General features: G+C 42.5%; 1 protein-coding gene across 1 annotated transcript in view; it reads left to right on the forward strand.

The window, feature by feature from the left end:
• DUSP19 (dual specificity phosphatase 19) overlaps positions 1 to 18,106 on the forward strand; it is a 90,711-nt gene extending 72,605 nt beyond the window's left edge. Inside the window, exon 4 of the mRNA XM_069225778.1 lies at positions 17,303 to 18,106. Within this exon, the coding sequence (XP_069081879.1) occupies positions 17,303 to 17,509 (207 nt within the window). The 3' untranslated portion in view covers positions 17,510 to 18,106. The remainder of the gene's footprint in view (positions 1 to 17,302) is intronic.
• Positions 18,107 to 18,327: the final 221 nt, after the last annotated feature.

Consider the following 18,327-nt stretch of genomic DNA (forward strand, 5'->3'; position numbering starts at 1 on the left):
GAATTCCCGCACATTTCACAGCAGTTGTAGTTGTCAGTATCACTTGATACAGCCCTTTCCACCTTGACTCCAAACACGACTTCCTCACGTGTTTCTTGACAACAACCCAGTCACCGGCTTTCAGATTGTGACCTGGATCATTTATCGGTGGCAGTATGGTGGCTTCCAGCTGGTGAGAGAAAGAGCGGACCACGTCAGCCAGACCCTTGCAGTAGTCCAACACCATATCATCCGTGATATTCACAAGAGCATTTGCAGGCACTGCGGGCAATTTCATAGCTCGGCCCATGAGAATTTCATGCAGAGACAGTCCTGTTTTCTTGTTAGATGTATTTCTCATTGACATCAGCACTAAGGGCAATGCATCAGGCCATTTCAAGTTTGTAGCTGCACACATCTTTGCCATTCTTGATTCAAGGTACCATTCATCTGTTCCACTAATCCTGAGGCTTCGGGACGGTAGCTACAATGCAACTTCTGTTCAATGTTCAGTGCAGCACACAAGAGCTTAACCACCTCTTTGTTGAAGTGGCTTCCCCTATCTGATTCTAAAGAGATCGGAAACCCGAAACGTGGTATCAACTCCCTAAGCAGCAACTTCGCTACTGTGAGACTGTCATTCCTACGTGTAGGGTAAGCTTCAATCCAGTGACTAAAGATACACACAATCACCAACACATACCTCAGTTCTCCACACACAGGCATCTCAATAAAATCCATCTGCATCCTGCTAAATGGACCTCCTGCTCTCCCAATGTGGCTCAAATTCACCACAGTTTACTTCTGCGGCTTGTCTGAACTTCGGGTTAAACCAATCGATTTTGAACAACCTAATCTTGGCATCTCTCCCAATATGTGCTTGTCCATGGTAAAACCTTGCAAACTGTGACAAAAGACTGTTTGGCAAAACCATTTTCCCCTCATCTGAAACCCACAAATCATCTGGTCTTTGTACACATTGCATTTTAAACCAAGCGCGTTTCTCATCTTTGCTGGCACGTCCCTGCAACAGTTTTAACTCTTCCATTGCGTCATCCACCCTCAATGCATAACCTGTGCATGTTTCATTTTCAGTTTCCGATAACAATTCCCACTAATCTTTGAACGATATACAGTTTAATGCACAAAACCTTGCGACTTGATCTGCATATCCCTTTCCCATTGACACAAAGTCTTGCGATTTAACATGAGCATTGCATTTCACCACAGCAATTTCAAGAGGTAACTGAATCGCGTTCAACAACTCCTTAATTTTCTCCCCATTTTTCACTGGAGAACCAGAAGAAGTCAGGAAACCCCCCTGGGACCATAATTGGCCAAAATCATGGACAATTCCAAATCCGTATCTGCTGTCAGTATAGATAGTCACTTTTAGTTTGTCAGCGGCATGGCATGCCCTAGTAAGAGCAACCAATTCAGCCACTTGAGCAGAGTTCACCCTCTCGAGCCAAGATGCTTCCAGGATACCGGTGATTGTACACACAGCATATCCGGCTCTTAGTACTCCCACTGAGTCTCACAGGCATGAACCATCAACAAAGATAATTTAATAATTTTCCTCCAATTGGGTATCTTTAATATCAGGTCTCGGTTTGGGGCACAGTTCGGTTACCTCAAGACAATCATGTTCCACCTCCTCAGCATCATCAATATCTGTATTCTCATTGGGAAGCAAAGTTGCCGGGTTTAACACAGTACATCTTTTCAGTGATACATTAGGTGACCCCAATATAACCGTTTCATATTTGGTGAGTCTTGCATTTGTCATATGCTGCGTCTTAGTTCGGGTGAGTAGTATTTCAACTAAGTGTGGGACCATTACTGTTAAGGGATGTCCCATCCCTATACCTTCACACTGAGTAAGGCTTTGACCAACTGCTGCAACTGCTCGCAAACAACCTGGTAAGGCTGCTGCAACTGGGTCCAAAGTAGCTGAAAAATATTCTACTGGGCGGTTTGCACCTCCATGGACCTGCGTCAGGACAGACAAAGAACAAGTATCACGTTCATGACAAAACAAGACAAAAGGCTTTGTGTAGTCAGGCATACCTAAAGCTGGAGCCCTGCACATGCACTCTCTCAGTTCAATGAATGCCTTCATTTCTTGCTCGGACATAGTTAGGGCACCCGGGCCATCCTTAATCTCCTTGACAGTCAAGCTCACCAAAGGTTTAGAGATAATCGAGAAGTTGAGAATCCACTGGCGACAGAAGCCCACCATTCCCAAAAACATCCTCACATCTCTCTTAGATGTTGGGGGACTCATCTGTAATATGGCTGTCACTCTTTCTTTGGATATTCTCCTTGACCCCTCTCAATCAGGTGGCCTAAGTACTTAACCTCTTTCTGACAGTACTGTAGCTTCTTTGGGGACACTTTATGTCCGTTCTTTCCCAAATGATTCAGTAAGGCAATAGTATCATACCTGAAGTCATCTTTCGTTTTGGGCGCAATCAACAAGTCATCAATGTACTGTACTAGAGTCGAATTAAAAGGCAGTTCCAATGATTCCAAATCCTTCTTCAGTATTCTAATTGAAGATGGAAGGTGATTCTGAAAACCCTTGAGGAATTCGACACCAACTGAAAACCTTGTCCAAGAATTTGAAACTGAAGAGGCACCGAAAAGAACGCTTGAGACAAGTCCACAACGTGAACCACTCTGCATCACATGGAACCTGAAACATGATCACGGCTGGATTTGGCACTACGGGGCAACATTTTACCACTATCTCGTTAATTTTTCTCAGATCTTGAACAATTCGAACTTTCCGACAAGGCTTTCTCAGTCCCATTATTGGCAAATTACATGGGCTGCTCATCACTTCTTTTAAGAGCCCTTGCTTCACAAAGTCTGCAATTCTCTGCGTCACTTGAATGAGAACATCTTGTGCCATGTGGTACTGCGGTACCTGGGGAAACACAGCATTTGGCTTCACCTCTACTTTGACTGGTTCTACGCCTTTGATCAGTCCCACTTCCTTTCCTGTCAAATCCCATACCTTCTCTGTCACTGTTCCCTGTAATTCTGTTGGCAAATCGATCACTGTGAACATCAGGAAGAAGCTTATCAAAGGGTATTCCTCATCTGTTGTCTCAGTCTCTGGCTCTGAGATCTGACCATCGTCCCCTTCATCATTACTGTTTGTCTGCACCTCAATCCCTTCATTGGAACAGGTGATCGAACACCTCGTCTTACACAGTAAGTCTCTTCCCAGTAGGGATACGGGACTTGAATCACAGACTACAAACCTGTGTAATTCCTGGAAGGTACCAATCTCAACTTCGACCGGCTCTGTAATTGGATTTGTCAAGAGCTGATTTGCTACTCCTACCACCTTTATAGTATGCCCCGAAAGCGGCAATTTTTGAACCTCTGAACTTCTGACTGTAGAGTGTGTAGCTCTGGTGTCAACCAGGAACGAAACCTTGTGACCCATCACCTTCCCCTGCACATAAGGTCCCCTCTGGTCTACTTCTAGGGACGCTGCAAGCCTGCACTCCTCACTATCTGAACAATCATCCGACCATTCATTGTTTATTCTATTCTCACCACGCAATGGGAACTGTTGTACTGTATTATTTTGACTCATTGTTTGGCCTGTGACCTGTTGAGGAAGCATCACCTGTTGCTGTCCCATCCGAGCTAAGGGCAACTGCATTTGCTGTCTAAGTACCATGGGAACCTGCTGTTGTATCTGCTGCAGCTGTGCTTGTTGAATGCGTGGCATTTGTATTTGTTGCATAGGCTGGAGACCCTGCATCTGAACCATATTATTCTGGAAGTTTGGATTTTGACCCCTCATTCTTGGACCCGTCACATTTTGAAATGTACCGACATCATTGCTTTGTTGAATTACACCATCCTGCACCATCATTGGGCACTCCCGCTTCCAATGTCCCACGCTCCCCGCACGCATGGCATGGCAACATCTTTTTCCTCCCTTGCATGTCTTTTTGAACCACAACAGTATTCAAATCTGGACCACGGTTCACAAAACCTCCCCGACCTCTGCCTCTTGTTTGCGGCTGGAACATTCCGTTCCCTTGAGGCTGTTGCTGTACCATCTGCTGTACTCCATTTCCCTGCATCCCTGCCTGAGCTGACTTAATTTGCATCACCATCACCTTCTTCAGCTTTTTCTGTTTCAATTCAATCTCATCGCTACAGTATTTCGCATACTGCAACACCTCATCAATCGGTTTCGCTTGCGAACAGATCAAATGATTCTTAATCATCTGGCTAATCTCTGGTCTCAATCCCTCAACGAACCTGAACACAAGATGATTCATGTCTTTCGGTTCTATGACCTCTGTGCCACTGTAATGTTTAGATGCTTTTAACAACCTCTCATAGTAAGCATGTATCGACTCTTTGCCTTCTTGTGCCTTTCGATCAATTTTCTGCCAATCAGTGACTTTCGGCGACACCTTTTGTTTTAAAAACTCAATCACCTTATGGTAATACCTCATCACGTCAGGAGACAGTGCTCCAGTAATCTTGTCCCTTGGCGGTTCCTCTGTCGGCCAATCCACACCCCTCTTGCATTCAAGCCACAAATCAGCGGGAACTATAATCTCAAACAGGGTATTCAATTCTTCCCAAAGGCCCTTCGCGAGCTTCACAAACTTGTCCGTCTGCTGGTACCACTCTATCGGCTTTCCCTCAACCTGGGATAATCGTTAGTAAATGACAAAATGTCACCTCTAGACCATGGTACATGAACTAGAACCCCTCCAGCTGTCTCTCTCATTGGCAACATCTTTATTGTTCCCGTGTCTGGTGCAGCTTTCGCCTGCTGCGGTTCCAGGCAATCACCTTTACTCTTATCTCTCTTCTTTGCCCATCTGCCTTCCCACTTCTCTAATGCTCCCCAAACTTGAGCACTCTGCAGTATCTCTTTGAGGTGTGCCTTCATTCCAGTGGATCTCATGTGATCAAAATCTTTAGGTTCGAAGTCTAACCTGTAACTCCTCTTCAAGTGCTTAGTATTGTCTAAATCTATATCATATTTGTCTGCTGCATTCGCTAACCTCTGATGCACCTTACTCACTTCTTTGGTTATTTTCGGGCACAGGTACCTCAGTTCTGCCTCAGTGAATGATTCCAACCTGTTCACTCCCATAGTTCCGTCAACTAGCTCCGCTGCTTTCACACCCAACCTCACAAAATTCAGGTATTCTTTTCTCTTTGACCTCTCTGCTATCGCAGGAGTAGTCTGCGGAGTGTTAAGCTTGTCTAACCACTCATTCAGTTGTTGCGCTGTCAAGCCCTGCAACAAGATATTTCCAGCCTGCACCATCGGTGTCTGTGACATCTTTGCACTCAATACCTGTGGAGTCAATAGACCCAAACCTGCTTGTCTCATGGTCTCCAAAGGAACCCCAATCGAACTGAAGTCCAACAAATATCTCGATCCCTCGACTGTCCTCTCGGTGTCGTCCCTTGGGAATTTCCTGTCTATTGTCATTTATGGCATATGGTGGCAGTCGATCATGTAACAACTGATTTAGAAATTCATCATCATCAGAATCGTCTGCATCTACCCAAGACTTCTGAATCTCCTTCTGCTTGCTAGAGCCTTTGTCTGTTTTACAAGTGGCCTTTCTTCCCTGTGTTTTGGCTTCTTGCGTCCATTATTTCCCTCCTCCACATCCGAGTCTCACTATCCCATCTAGCTTCTGCAAAGGTCTTTGCTGCTCCCCTCATTCTCCGTTCGAATTTCTGTTGCCTCTGTCGTATGCCCATTAAATTCCAAATCGGTAATGCCTCAAACTGAGCTGGTCTCGGAGGCGGCTTCTGCTCATTTAGTGCTTTCTGCAAATTTTCTAGGACTCCTATATTAAAGGTTCCATTCTCTGGAAACGCCAAACACCCATCTTTCTCTGTTAATCTGCACCAATGCTTTAGCCAAAGACATGGCGCGTCTCCCTTTTTCTCCATTACGGCATAAGCCGGAGTATCCTCTGGCGGTGTAGGCTCCTCCACACTTGCTGTAATGTACGTAACTCCCCTCAAAGCACTTTTTAAAGCCTTGAAAAACTTAATTTTTGCGTCTTTTATTTTGTTTACATTTTGTTTGTTTTTGCGCACAAAGCGCCACACTCACATGAATTTCGCTGACTTCCCTACTCTCATACCAGGGAGTATGCCCACTCCTACTAAAACATTACCTGGCCTAAATTCTCGCAGACCTCACAATTCACCTGCGATATGCATAAGCTGAGTAAGCACAAATTCTACTTCACTCACACCATCACTAGAACACTGAGAACATACCCAACTCACTTCGGCAAGCTCCGAGATTCCGGGAAAGTTATTTAGGACTTAGGGGCACATCATACCTCCAATTTGCATTATTTCAAAAACAATTCCAAAACAATGGTCCCTCGTCCTAGGGCCCAAAAGGGTCGCAACCGTCCTCTGCTACCAGAACTGTTAACGCGTCTCAATCTAGACAATTTATTCACTCTGGGACTCGTTTTAGGCTGATGAATCTTTTGACCCTGATTGAAGTCTCCTTAAGACGAGATAACTAATCAACATGTCAATCAATAAATCAATAACCTCATCAATATTCACAATAGCAAATCATTCGAATGAATCAATAACATCAATAAACTTGAAACACACCATGACCTTTCAGTCGTGAATAACCACACCAGGATTTAGTAAGATTTATGATATTTATTTCCTATTGATTACACTCTACTAGCAAGTTTATTAGTCTCAAAACCAGAAAACACATCAACAATGTCATAATAGGGCAACTCGAATAAGATTTCATCAAAGCAAAGATCATGAACATTAGAACATAGCACGACGTTGACATGGATTAATTTCAGCAGCATATCATTAGCGCATTATTCAACAAAGCATAGATTAGTCATTTGTCTATTTGCGCCCGTTTAGTGAACTCCTTAACTAACCTCCAATTAGCAAAAGAAGCAGATGGTACCTAGAAAGAAAAGGCAAACAGACAATTACAATTTCATAATCATATAGTTACCCTCCGTAATGAGTCAGCATACAGAGTCAGTCTTCGTCCTCAGGACATCAGTTGATTCGCCATCAGCCAGGAAACACCACAAAGTTCAGCAAGACAGGTAATAAGGGACACTTCCCTCATAAGGAGGACAAGTAAGCATCGGGCAAGGCAAAGTAAGGATGGTTTGAAGAATCAAACAGCAAAATCTTTAAGCAGAGTAACAAAGTGTCTAGGCAATAGCAAAGGCACGTAATGGCTAAGGCATAGGAATGGCATATAATAGCTCGGAATTGCATGTAATGGCTGATTTCTCCTCGGGTGATGCAGTTATATTAAAATTGTCGAACAAGTCTAATTTCCAATTGGTCAAGTTTTGGTGCATCATTATCTCCATCCAATAGTCCATCGGTCACCTCATTACGATTGTCACCCCATAACAGTTCTCACGTAGTTTATTGGTTCCTGGGTTTGACGCCTCCAACGGGTAGAATGTCAGGTGAGGAATAAGTGACATTTGTTACTCAAGTCAGTAGTCCCATTGTGTTCCCTAGTCTAAATGACCTGGTACCTGTTGCGCTCCACAAGAATGTCTCCTTGAGAAAGTCGGGTTCTCATGAGAAGATTTACTATGGTTACACATACATCTCTAACTCCTGGAAAAGTACAGCTTCATGTCCTTCAGCAAGTCAGCACATTGCTCATTAGAAAAACGCATTTAATATGAAACCGGACAGCTAGGCCCCGACTCATGCTAACTAAGGCCTAATGATTAATTAGCAAAACCTTAACATATAACTCTTAATACTAATACAAAATCATACATTAGTACATTAATATTTCATGATTAGTCAATTTCACTAATCATCTAATACAATGGTGGCCACTCCCCGTGGGCACATTTCATACACATGCGTTAACGTTTACATTTTCTATGCAATTTCACTAAGTATTATATTGCAAGTTTCTCATGTTAATTATTAGATTTTAATCACACTCCATCAGCAGTATTACCTATTAGTATAAAAAGCTCTTTTAATAGGACTCCACTGGCTTTCACCATCTTCCCGTGTGGAATAAGGTCACAGTGCAGCACGTCTGCTGCAGGTGATGGGTGAGGAGAACCTTGGGCAATGAGGCTTCATAAAGAGTCAGCTGGTTTTGTGCTTGAGGTTCTCAAGCTGAACCAGAGCCAGGCATCATGCTCTAGCCAGGCTCGAGCCTTCAGTGCCCCACCCACCTCTACTTCAGATGTCCTGTTTTGGCTGCTTTTTTACAAAATAGGAGCTCAATGATGTTAGCTGTCTGTACCTGGCTGCCATTAGCCTTCCTGAAGCAGTAATCAGGCGCAGCAAAAAGGCCCTATGTAGAAAGTTCCTCGCCTTGAACAACAGAAACTGCAGACGTGACCTAGTGGCAGTGCTGAGAAAGAACTAATGAGCAGCCTTTTGCTAACAAGCACCTGATTCAGCTTGTAAGGATAGCCTTGTCTCCATTTTCCTTCACTTCAGTGTATCAGTGCTCACCCTCCAGCTACAGGAATGCAGTCAGTAAACTTCCACCGTCTGGGAAGCTGTAGCCACCCATCATCTTGTGCGATGCAAACCCAGGGGCCATCCAGATTGAATTCTGCTGGTCCTCCAGAGTTTCATCCTACTACTGTACACGTACCACATACTGGGTTCACACACAAACTCAACACACACACACATGTCAGTGCAGTGGTCTAGTGCTCACATAAAAGAGTAACTTTAAGTTAACTCGTGATGAGCCAATAGACGCCATTCTCTTTCACACCGAGGAAAAGGTCCAGTACACTGCCACAACTTCTTTGTAAGGCTTACACAATGCATAGTCAGTAGTCCAATACCCACTATGACGGCATGCCTGGTGTGCCTCTCTGGGTAGCAGAATACGTTCTGGACCTCACATTACCAGGGACAGGCCTGGGCTTTTGCAGACGTGTAGATTAGCGTTATGCTATGACCAAAGTGATAGCCAGGATACCAGCTTCACATGCAGCCAGACTCTCAGGGCAGGATATATGCCATCCAGCAGCAGTAATTAACTAGCTGCTAGCTGTAAAGTGGTGAAGCTCTCCATTAAGCTAGTTTCATATTCTGTTTTTATGAAAAGATAATAAATCACTTTGCATTAGTAGTAGTGTAAATTACAGCAGCTACAGCGGGTGGAGCTTGATGGGACTCTTCTGTCTGCAGCTCGACATACAAAGACTCATAAATAATATGTGAAAGGGTTGGTGAGTGAGTGAGTGAAAGTATGGATGGGTATGTGAGTGAAAAGATGGATAGGTGAGTAAAAGAGTGGATGTGTAGATTAATGGATGAATGAGTGTAACGATGGATGTAAGGATGGACGAGTGAAAGAATGAATGGATTAGTGAAAGAGAGGATGGATGGATAAGTGAAAGCCTGGATGGATGAATGAAAGTATGGATGGCTGAAAAAGTGGATAGATGGATGCATGAAAGGGTGAATGGATGATAAGAGAAAGTATGGATGCGTGAATGGGTGAAAGTATGGATGACTGAGTGAAAGGTGGATGGATGAGTGAATGGAGTAACATGGTGGATGGATGGACTAAGTTAAAGGGTGGATGGATGAGTAAAAGCATGGATGCTGGGGCATCATGAACCCCTCACTTTAGCAGCCACAGCGGATGTGAAGTTCTTGATGGGATTTTTCTGTCTTCAACTTAGAAGACAAATGTGAGTGAGTGATAGGGTGGATGGGTGAGTGGAAGGATGAATCTAAGGATGAATGAGTAAAAGAACGGATGGATGAGTCAGAGGGTGGATGGATCAATGGGAGAAAGATTGGATGGATGAGTGAAAGGATGGATGGATGGAAGGAAGAAAGGGTGGATGGATGAGTGAAATGGTGGATGGATGGATGATGAGAGAAAAGAATGACTAACAGAAAGGAATGATGGATGGAGAAGTGAGTAAACGGATGAATGGATAGGATGAATGAAACAGGATGTAGGGATGGATAGAGTGAAATGGTGGATGAATGAGAAGATGGATGAGTGAAGAATGGATGGATAAATGAAAGAATGATAGATGAGTGAAAATGGCTGGATGGAAAGATGGATAAAAGGATGCATGGATGGATGAGTGAAAGAGAGGGTGGATTTATGAAAGGAGGATGGAGGGCTGAGTGAAAGAAATGGGTAAGATGAGTGAAAGGAAGGGTGAACTGGTGGACAGATGCGTGAAAGTGTAGATGGATGAGTGAGAGAAAGGGATAGATGGTTGCTTGAGTGAATGGGTAAATGGATCGATAGAAGAGTGAAAGGGTGGATGGTTTAGTAAAAAATGGATGGCTAAGGCAAAGGGTGGTTGGAATGATGACTGAAAGGGAGGATTGATTAAGTGAAAAGATGGATGGATGAGCGAAAGAATGGATGAATGACTGAGGTGGGATGAGTGAAAAGTTGGATGGAGAGATGGATAAGTGAAAGTGTGCATGGATAGCTGGATAGGTTTAATTGATAAGTTTGGAGATAGATGGATAGGTTTGGATATGGATGGGTGGACGGATATGAAGATGAAAGTCTGAATGATGGATGAAAGAATGAATGGATGACAGAATGTTAAGGTGAAATGGTAGTATCAGCAGGTGGACGGAAGGATGAAGGGTTGGATAGATGAATGCTTGGATGAACAACACAAGCGAGCTCTTCTGGGAAAGTTGTGATGACTTGCTTTATTTGCTTGGTGCCATAAGAGCTTTGGTTCAAAGTGGGGGTCAGGGGTATTTTCATTTTCTCAGTACTACCTTGGTAAACTATATACATGTTTTATGTAACCAGTTGAATGAAAGAGGCACTGCCTGCTCTAATCACAAAACCGTATAAGGATTCGTCATTGTGTAGAAATTATAGTCCACTGTCCTTTTGCAAAGATAATAGCCTTTAGGTTAGGATGGTTGAGTGATGTTTTAATTCTCCTCTCTCGAACTGGATTCAAAAAAGCTAGGTGTAATAAGATCAAGATATCGATTGACGTAATCATTACATCGATGGTAGTATATCTAGTGCAGCACTCTACATTGAGGTGGGTGGGCAGCGAGGACTTCCACTTCACTTGGAGTAAGTTTTGTTTTGAGGATTAGTTTGGAAAAATGGCTTTGCTTGTTCCCAGGCATAGTTTCATATTATTTCTCTTGAGGGTTTTTAGGCCTTATCCTTTAGAAAATGGTCAGGGACAAGAGTTCCCATTGCAACTTTCAGCATTCATTTGGCAGTGTCTGAGTTATAAAAGACCCAAGATGTTAAAGGAGTTTTTTTTATATGCTGATGATATATTTTTTTGAATCTTAGATACTGAGAATACCTGTGGCCACTTGTAGTTTTGTCTCCGGTACTAAACTTTTTAGGGAGAAGTCTGAAATGTTCCCAATAGCCCAAAATAACTATTTAATTGGTTATCTGATAAAATAGCCATGTTTTATCTGTGGCCCAGTCTGCTCCCACCCCCCCTAAAATTCATTTTTAGAGAAGCTATTCGGCCATCCGCCACTGTTTTGACAGAGCTCCCTGTCCGCGAAATATTAAATAAGGCCCACAGTTTTGATTAAGATTTTGTCCAAGACAAACAAAGGTCAGCAGTGTATACACAAGAAATAATAAAGATAAACGCCTTGTGGTTTTCTTGGGCTAAGCAGCCCCATTGCTTTGTTTTAACCAGCTGCATTGCCGGGAACACTTTTGCTGAGAATTAGCAAACAGCTGAATAAATTCTGAACAACTCAAGTGCATTATAATTAAAATTAATTGTATTCATTAACAATTAAAGGGGAATACAATCATAGCAAGTTTTGTCCTTTCAATAAATTGATACTTAAGGATGACTGAGACATTGATCTCTGGTATATTGAATATTGAAGTATATTGTAGAATCTAATAATGCACATTAGGGAATGTACTAGTGAAAACGTATGCAAAGCAACCATAGTGAATTACATTTATATAAGTAATCATCAACATTAGTGTCTGTGGACTGGCCAGGTGGCGGATAGTGGGGTTCAGGGTTTGTTGAATGTGTCTCCTTTTAAGATAAGCGATGGTATATGTGTGAATGGCATACATTTTTACTGAGCGAATAGATGACTGGTTGTCTGCCTCTGCATCATTTGAAAAGTAGACATCTCCATTGCTTTCATGGGAAGACATTTGGGGGCTAGATTTACAAAGAGCTGAGCCAAAATTTGCAGCGCTGTGCCAGTTCTAACACACAGGGATGCACCATATTTACAAAAATATGGCGCACACCTATGTTTCCCCTAGAGCTGGCGCTAAATTCAGCTGCCAACGAATGCATACTTGCACCAAAGTGCAAGGGTGTCTGCGCTGAAGGGATTCATTGTTTATGTGCAGGAAGGGGTCCCTTCCTGCACATAAACAATCTACAGTGGTGATTTTGCAGTTCTCTATGTGCTGCACAATGCAGCACACATAGTAGTAGCAAATAGTCATTATTTAATGATTGTTTATGTGCAGAAAGGGATACCTTCCTTCACATATACAGTCATTCATGGCGTTTTGCTCTTTTCTGTGTGTGCTGCAGAATGCAGCACACAAAGAAAAAACAAGGAGAAATAAAAGTATTTCTCATCGTTTGGCCATGCTAACGCCACCCCTGGGGTGATGTTAGTTTTTGGTGTTGCCTCAGATTTATGATTCCTTGTAAATCTGGGGCAGCGTCAAAAGCAATGGGTGTTGCAGTGGAACACCCACAGCAACACTCACAGCACTCCCCTCTGCCACAGAAAACTGCGTTGGAGGGGTCCATATTTGAAAAGTGGCATTAAGCCACAAAAAGTAGCTTAGTGCTGCCTTGTAAATATGGGTCAGTGCACAGCGCCACAGGAGTATCACAAAAAGTAAAGCTCCGGTGGTGCTATGGGCTTGTAAATATGCCCCTTGGTCTCCACTTTGTGATGTTTCGTAATTGCAAACCATATACAATATTTTGTGAAACTTATTTTGAAGGGAATGATTGTCATATGGTGCTAGGTGAGAAAGAATGAAACATAAGTATGCTGAGAAAGAAGCTTTGCTTCAGTCGGTGTGCATAGTTCAGGTACTCCTTTTGCAAATGCTTATATAAAAGTACTACATAATTATAGTATTATCTTATAGGTAGGTTTTCTTCATTTGATATCCCAAACCAAATAATACATTGAGAACAAGGCTTTGTAGCCCGCAACATGGAGGCTGTATTGTCAAATTAAACGTCAACAAAATTTGACAATTTTACAATTTTAAAAATCAATAATAAACGTAATTTAAAATAAATGCAAATTAATCTTTTAAACTTTTGTTAGAAAAATAAAAATAATTTCTTAGTAAAGTAATCACAGAACTAGTCTGGATGTGCTGTTGTGATCAGATTTACATGTTTTCTCCGAGTAGTAGACACTGCATTATTCATTTTAAGTTTCTACAAATAGTTTATTATACCATCAAGAGCATGTTGAGTTGTGGCTCAGGGAGGACTTTAAGCAAAATGGAATATATGTTAAACAAAAATGTAACGGTGTGATTTTTTAATTTTTTTTGTAAATTAAATAAATATATTTAAATTATTTACAACACATTTAACTTAATGAATAATGTGCTGTAACATTTTTTTAATAGCTATAGGTTTATAATAAATATTTCAAGTTATTTCATATTTCTATTTTATGTTAAAATATTTTTTTGATATTTTTTAAAGAAGAATAAAAGTAAATAATGTTCCAAACCGGAGATAACCGCCATGGCGGTAGGGATCTCTGTCTACATGGGAAAAGTTACTAGTAGTAGCTTTAAACTCATAAATTGTGCTGTAGGAGGCTCCACCAAGGGTGGTGACATATAAGCCTACACTTAGGTTACATTTACACCAGGAAGTGGTGAATGCCAAAAAAGTGCAGCTTTACTTCTAGATGCAGCAGTAATTTTATATGTGATTACATTTACATGTATAAATGCAAAATTGTGACTAGGCCCCTTAGTACCCAGTTCAATGTCCTTTGAAATATGATTACTCTATCCATGTCCTTCACTGTTTCCTCTGTATCCAGGTTGTTGTGCAGATTTCTTACTTTGCACCCAATGGGCCTGATTATGAACTTGGCAGGTGGGATACTCTGTCACAAATGTGACGGATATCCCCCGCCGTATTAAAAGTTCCATTATATCCTATCGAACTTGTAAAACAGCGGGTGGGATATCAGTCATGTTTGTGACGGAACATCCCACCTGCCAAGGTCGTAATCAGGCCCAGTGTTCTCAACCCCTCTATATCTTTGAGGCACAGAGCAGCTAAACTGACCTGATCTCTATAGACCTAGCAGTTCCAGTACACCAGCCCAGATTCCTTTGGTTCTTATGTTGGGTTCTATTGGAAAAAGAGAATGCATTTAGGAACACCTTCCCTTTTGTTTCGCTCCCCCACTCTTCTTTGCCTCCACACTCTGGGCCTGATTCACAAAAAGCCTCCGCAGTCGTGGTGGAGCCTCTGCACTCGTTGCGGAATCTCCATAATGAGAACTGCAGTGTGGAGATTCTGCCACAAATGCAGAGACTCTTCCACAGACCCTCCCTCTTTTTCCCTTTGCTTGATTCATATTGGTTTTCATTGTCCGGTCTTCTGCCTTTCTCTGGCCCAGGATCTGCCTGCTCTATCTTCACCTGTTGGAAAGGGGTGTCCCTACGCTCCTTTATGGCATCCCTCTCTGTTCTTCTCCACCCATGGTCCTCTAAGCACAGTCTTTGCAAATACTAAAACTAACAGAGAAACTTCGTAATGTTTGTTTAACTAAATTAACTCTCACTAGATTCATTAATTATACCAAATTCACCCTCTCATTGCACGTTATTGCCCTTGGACGTGTTCACTATGTTGTAACAGACTCATATATTCCATGTTTTATCTTGTGCGTTTCAGTAAATGTAACAGTCAGATAACTGATGTTTTTCACTATTTTGTGTTCAGAAAATGGGTGTAGGGTAGCATATTAGCTTTGGATTAAAACAGAAAAGCTCACAATTGGCCTGTACATCTTCCTCGTCACAGTCCTTATCTAGCTGAGTTAAGAGATCACCCTGTGAAAGGCATGCTTGCATCCAGCCTATTTTGACATTGTGAACATTGTTTTTTAATATGATCATCAAATCTTACTTTTTTTTTGTCCCAGCATTGCCCTCTCCCTTGCAAGAACCCCTTCCTCTCTCTCCACTTGTATTCCTGAGAAATTGGTAGCCATATGCTGAAATCTTGGATCCCCACTCTCCTTGGTGCACCACTCATCGTTAGATCAACATCTCATCTTGATGCGAATCTTAGAGATAACACTCTCTTCCATCATTCTTCAGAATTCTGATCTTCCTTCGGGGAGGTTTTCTGTTGTTTTTCCTCTTCTCTACACTGTCAGTGGCCATTCAGAGAAGCGCAGAGCAAGGGATTCTAGCTGTACCCGTTTGGATCTCAACCCCTTTGCAGCTTTCGCCACAGATACTAGATGCTTCACCTGTATTGTCTGTTGGTTCTCCGCACCCCGCAAGCATCCCCCTGTCAACCTCCACTAGTGGTTTCTTTATCAAAACAATTGTTTTTGGTGGCTATCAGCTTGGGATGGAGAAGTGGGGAGGGTCACTGCATTCCCAGACACGATATTACATTTCTTTCCATGTAGGATGGCTCTCTGAATCTTCAGGGGTGTCTTACTGAAACTTCGTTCCTTATCCCAGGATATTGTTATTCTTCTTTTTCCCCTGAATCCACCGATCTGGACAAGTAAGGCTTCTTTCATTAAACGTTTCTGAAACCCTTTCTTTACAACCCGAATAAATAAATGTCTTTGGGACAGAGGACTTTGAAGATCTGGCACTATTCAAAACATTTTGATTTTACTTAAATTCTATGTATGTTATATTTACTTATAGGGGCTTTCACTCAGTCCTCCTCATACCTCAGTCTGTTGTATCATTTAACTTTTACTTCAGCCTATTACAGCTTAGTGCATGGGGCAATTGGTCAGCCCACTACAGCCACTGATTAATTACACTATGAGTAACAACATTCTGCTCTTTCACAAGGGCACATCCACACAGAAAGAGTTCCCTGCAGTGCCAGGAAATACTACATCAGTTAAGGTCCTTGTCTCACAGGAGGGTGAATCTTATCTCCTTTGGTGGCATTGGGATACCAACTTGCTGGTGCGATCTCCATCTGTGCCTTTGGACACTTCCATGACTTAAAGAGGTCAGCAGAGCTAAGCATAGTCAGTCATTTGTCTTGCTTTTTTGGTCAATGAAGGTTAATGAGCTTGAAAGATGCCATATCAGTGTCTGTCTTGGCACAAGCATTTGTGGTAAGGTCATTCGCATGTCAGATGAGTGCCTCAGAGAAGGGTGTGAATGTGCACTCTGAGGGCGGAGGGAAAGTGAGTGGGCGATGAAGCGGCTGCACCTCTTCATACCACTTCTCCATGTACAAAGAGTAAAAGGTAGTAAAATTCCAACTAGACTCCAAAAAACTCAACGATGCATTGAAAGTTTCAGACACGGTCACATCACAGAAGTGTGGCATGTGTTTATCACTATTTAAAGAAGTGAATCCGAATGAAAATAGGGCTCTCATTGGATAAAATCTAGAATTCTCCATAATGCAGTCAGCTCTCCAAATTATGAAAGATAATGTTTGGCATAATCTGTGTAAAGCATGCGTTTTGAAATTAACCCCCCTTTCTGCAGTAACTGCATCAGAGCATAAAAATATATACATGTTTATGTGTGATGTCAGGTGTCGTAAGGGCACAAGGATACTCAGGACACTGCAGTGATTGGTACTGAGGCATGTGCTGATGGGCCTTGAAGGGCCCCTTGTGGGCAGCTGCCTAAAGCGAGGCGGAGTGGATCAATTAAGAGGCACTCACTTTCTCCAGTTGTTGAGAGTTCAGTTATATTTAAAATAATGTGCATTATCTGTGTATTGTATTGATAGTTCTTAGTGGTTTTAGCTATCCTGAGCCTGATCTAGGTGGTGTCCTCTAGTATTTTTAAAGACGTTATGCTTTTTTGAAGGAAGCCCTGTTACTTAGACAGTCTACATTTAAGATCCATAGGACGCTAGTTGGTCAACTTTCTTGATGGCATCTGAAACTGCTTTGAACCGTCCTCTCCATTCTGTAGCTAACATGTTTGCATGCACTAAATTGTAGTGTCAGAAAGTTACTAGAATAATTTCAGTAAATATGTGGCACAATTGTCATGCCATTTGTTACACATTGTTTTTTTTCTTTGAAGGATGGTGTGGTCCTTGTTCATTGCAACGCAGGAGTCTCTCGGTCAGCAGCAATTGTCATCGGTTTCCTGATGCATGCAGAAGGACTTAATTTTGCAAGAGCATTTTCCACTGTGAAAAATGCAAGACCTGCGATCTGCCCGAATCCAGGCTTCATGGAGCAGCTTCACAAATACAAAGTTACAAAAAAAGTCAGACAGACAGAATAAATGAAATACCTCCCACACGGACTGACAATATGCATCATTCAGTTTACGTTTTTCTATCCCATTTCATTTGAAAATGTGCAGGTGATGATAAAAAAAAGTAGCTGCAAAACCTGCTGTCGCCAGGCAAAATTCTAGAAAGAGACATTACCACTTACCAGGCAACTAAAGGAGTACTTGGAACACGTTACCATGTGACCAATGTTCAGATTTTAGTGTGGCAAAAGAAAGACCATACTGGCAAATCTCAAACCTCATCATCTTAGGCGAGGACAAGCACACACAATTAATTTTTCTTGCTCTCTCTGCAGCCGGTTACATGTTACAATCTGCTCAAAAGATTTGATTGGATCCCGTCATTTCTTCAAAACCCCAGCAACGAAGAAGAAATTGGCCAGTTAAACCCCCCATGCTCAAGGTTGCACATTGAATACCACAGTGCTTGTCACTCTGACCTTATTATTTATTATCAATATGCGTCCTCGGGCAAAGGTAATGAAAAAGCTGCATTTGCAGCAGCGAATGCTCACTGATGACGGCCAGATCCATCTTTCACTGGAAGGCAATCAAGGGAGATTGACTAACATCAAGATCTGTTTAGACTATGGCCCGCCGCCCGCCAAAGTCCCGCCGTCAGGTTACCGTTCCGCGGTCGAAAGACCGCGGCGGTAATTCTGACATTCCCGCTGGGCTGGCGGGCGGCCGCCTTCAGGCCGCCCGCCAGCCCAGCGGGAAAGAGGCTTCCACGATGAAGCCGGCTCGGAATCGAGCCGGCGGAGTGGAAGCTGTGCGACGGGTGCAGTTGCACCCGTCGCGTATTT

The sequence above is a fragment of the Pleurodeles waltl genome, chromosome 3_1 (genome assembly GCF_031143425.1).
Source record: "Pleurodeles waltl isolate 20211129_DDA chromosome 3_1, aPleWal1.hap1.20221129, whole genome shotgun sequence".
Lineage (NCBI taxonomy): Eukaryota > Metazoa > Chordata > Amphibia > Caudata > Salamandridae > Pleurodeles > Pleurodeles waltl.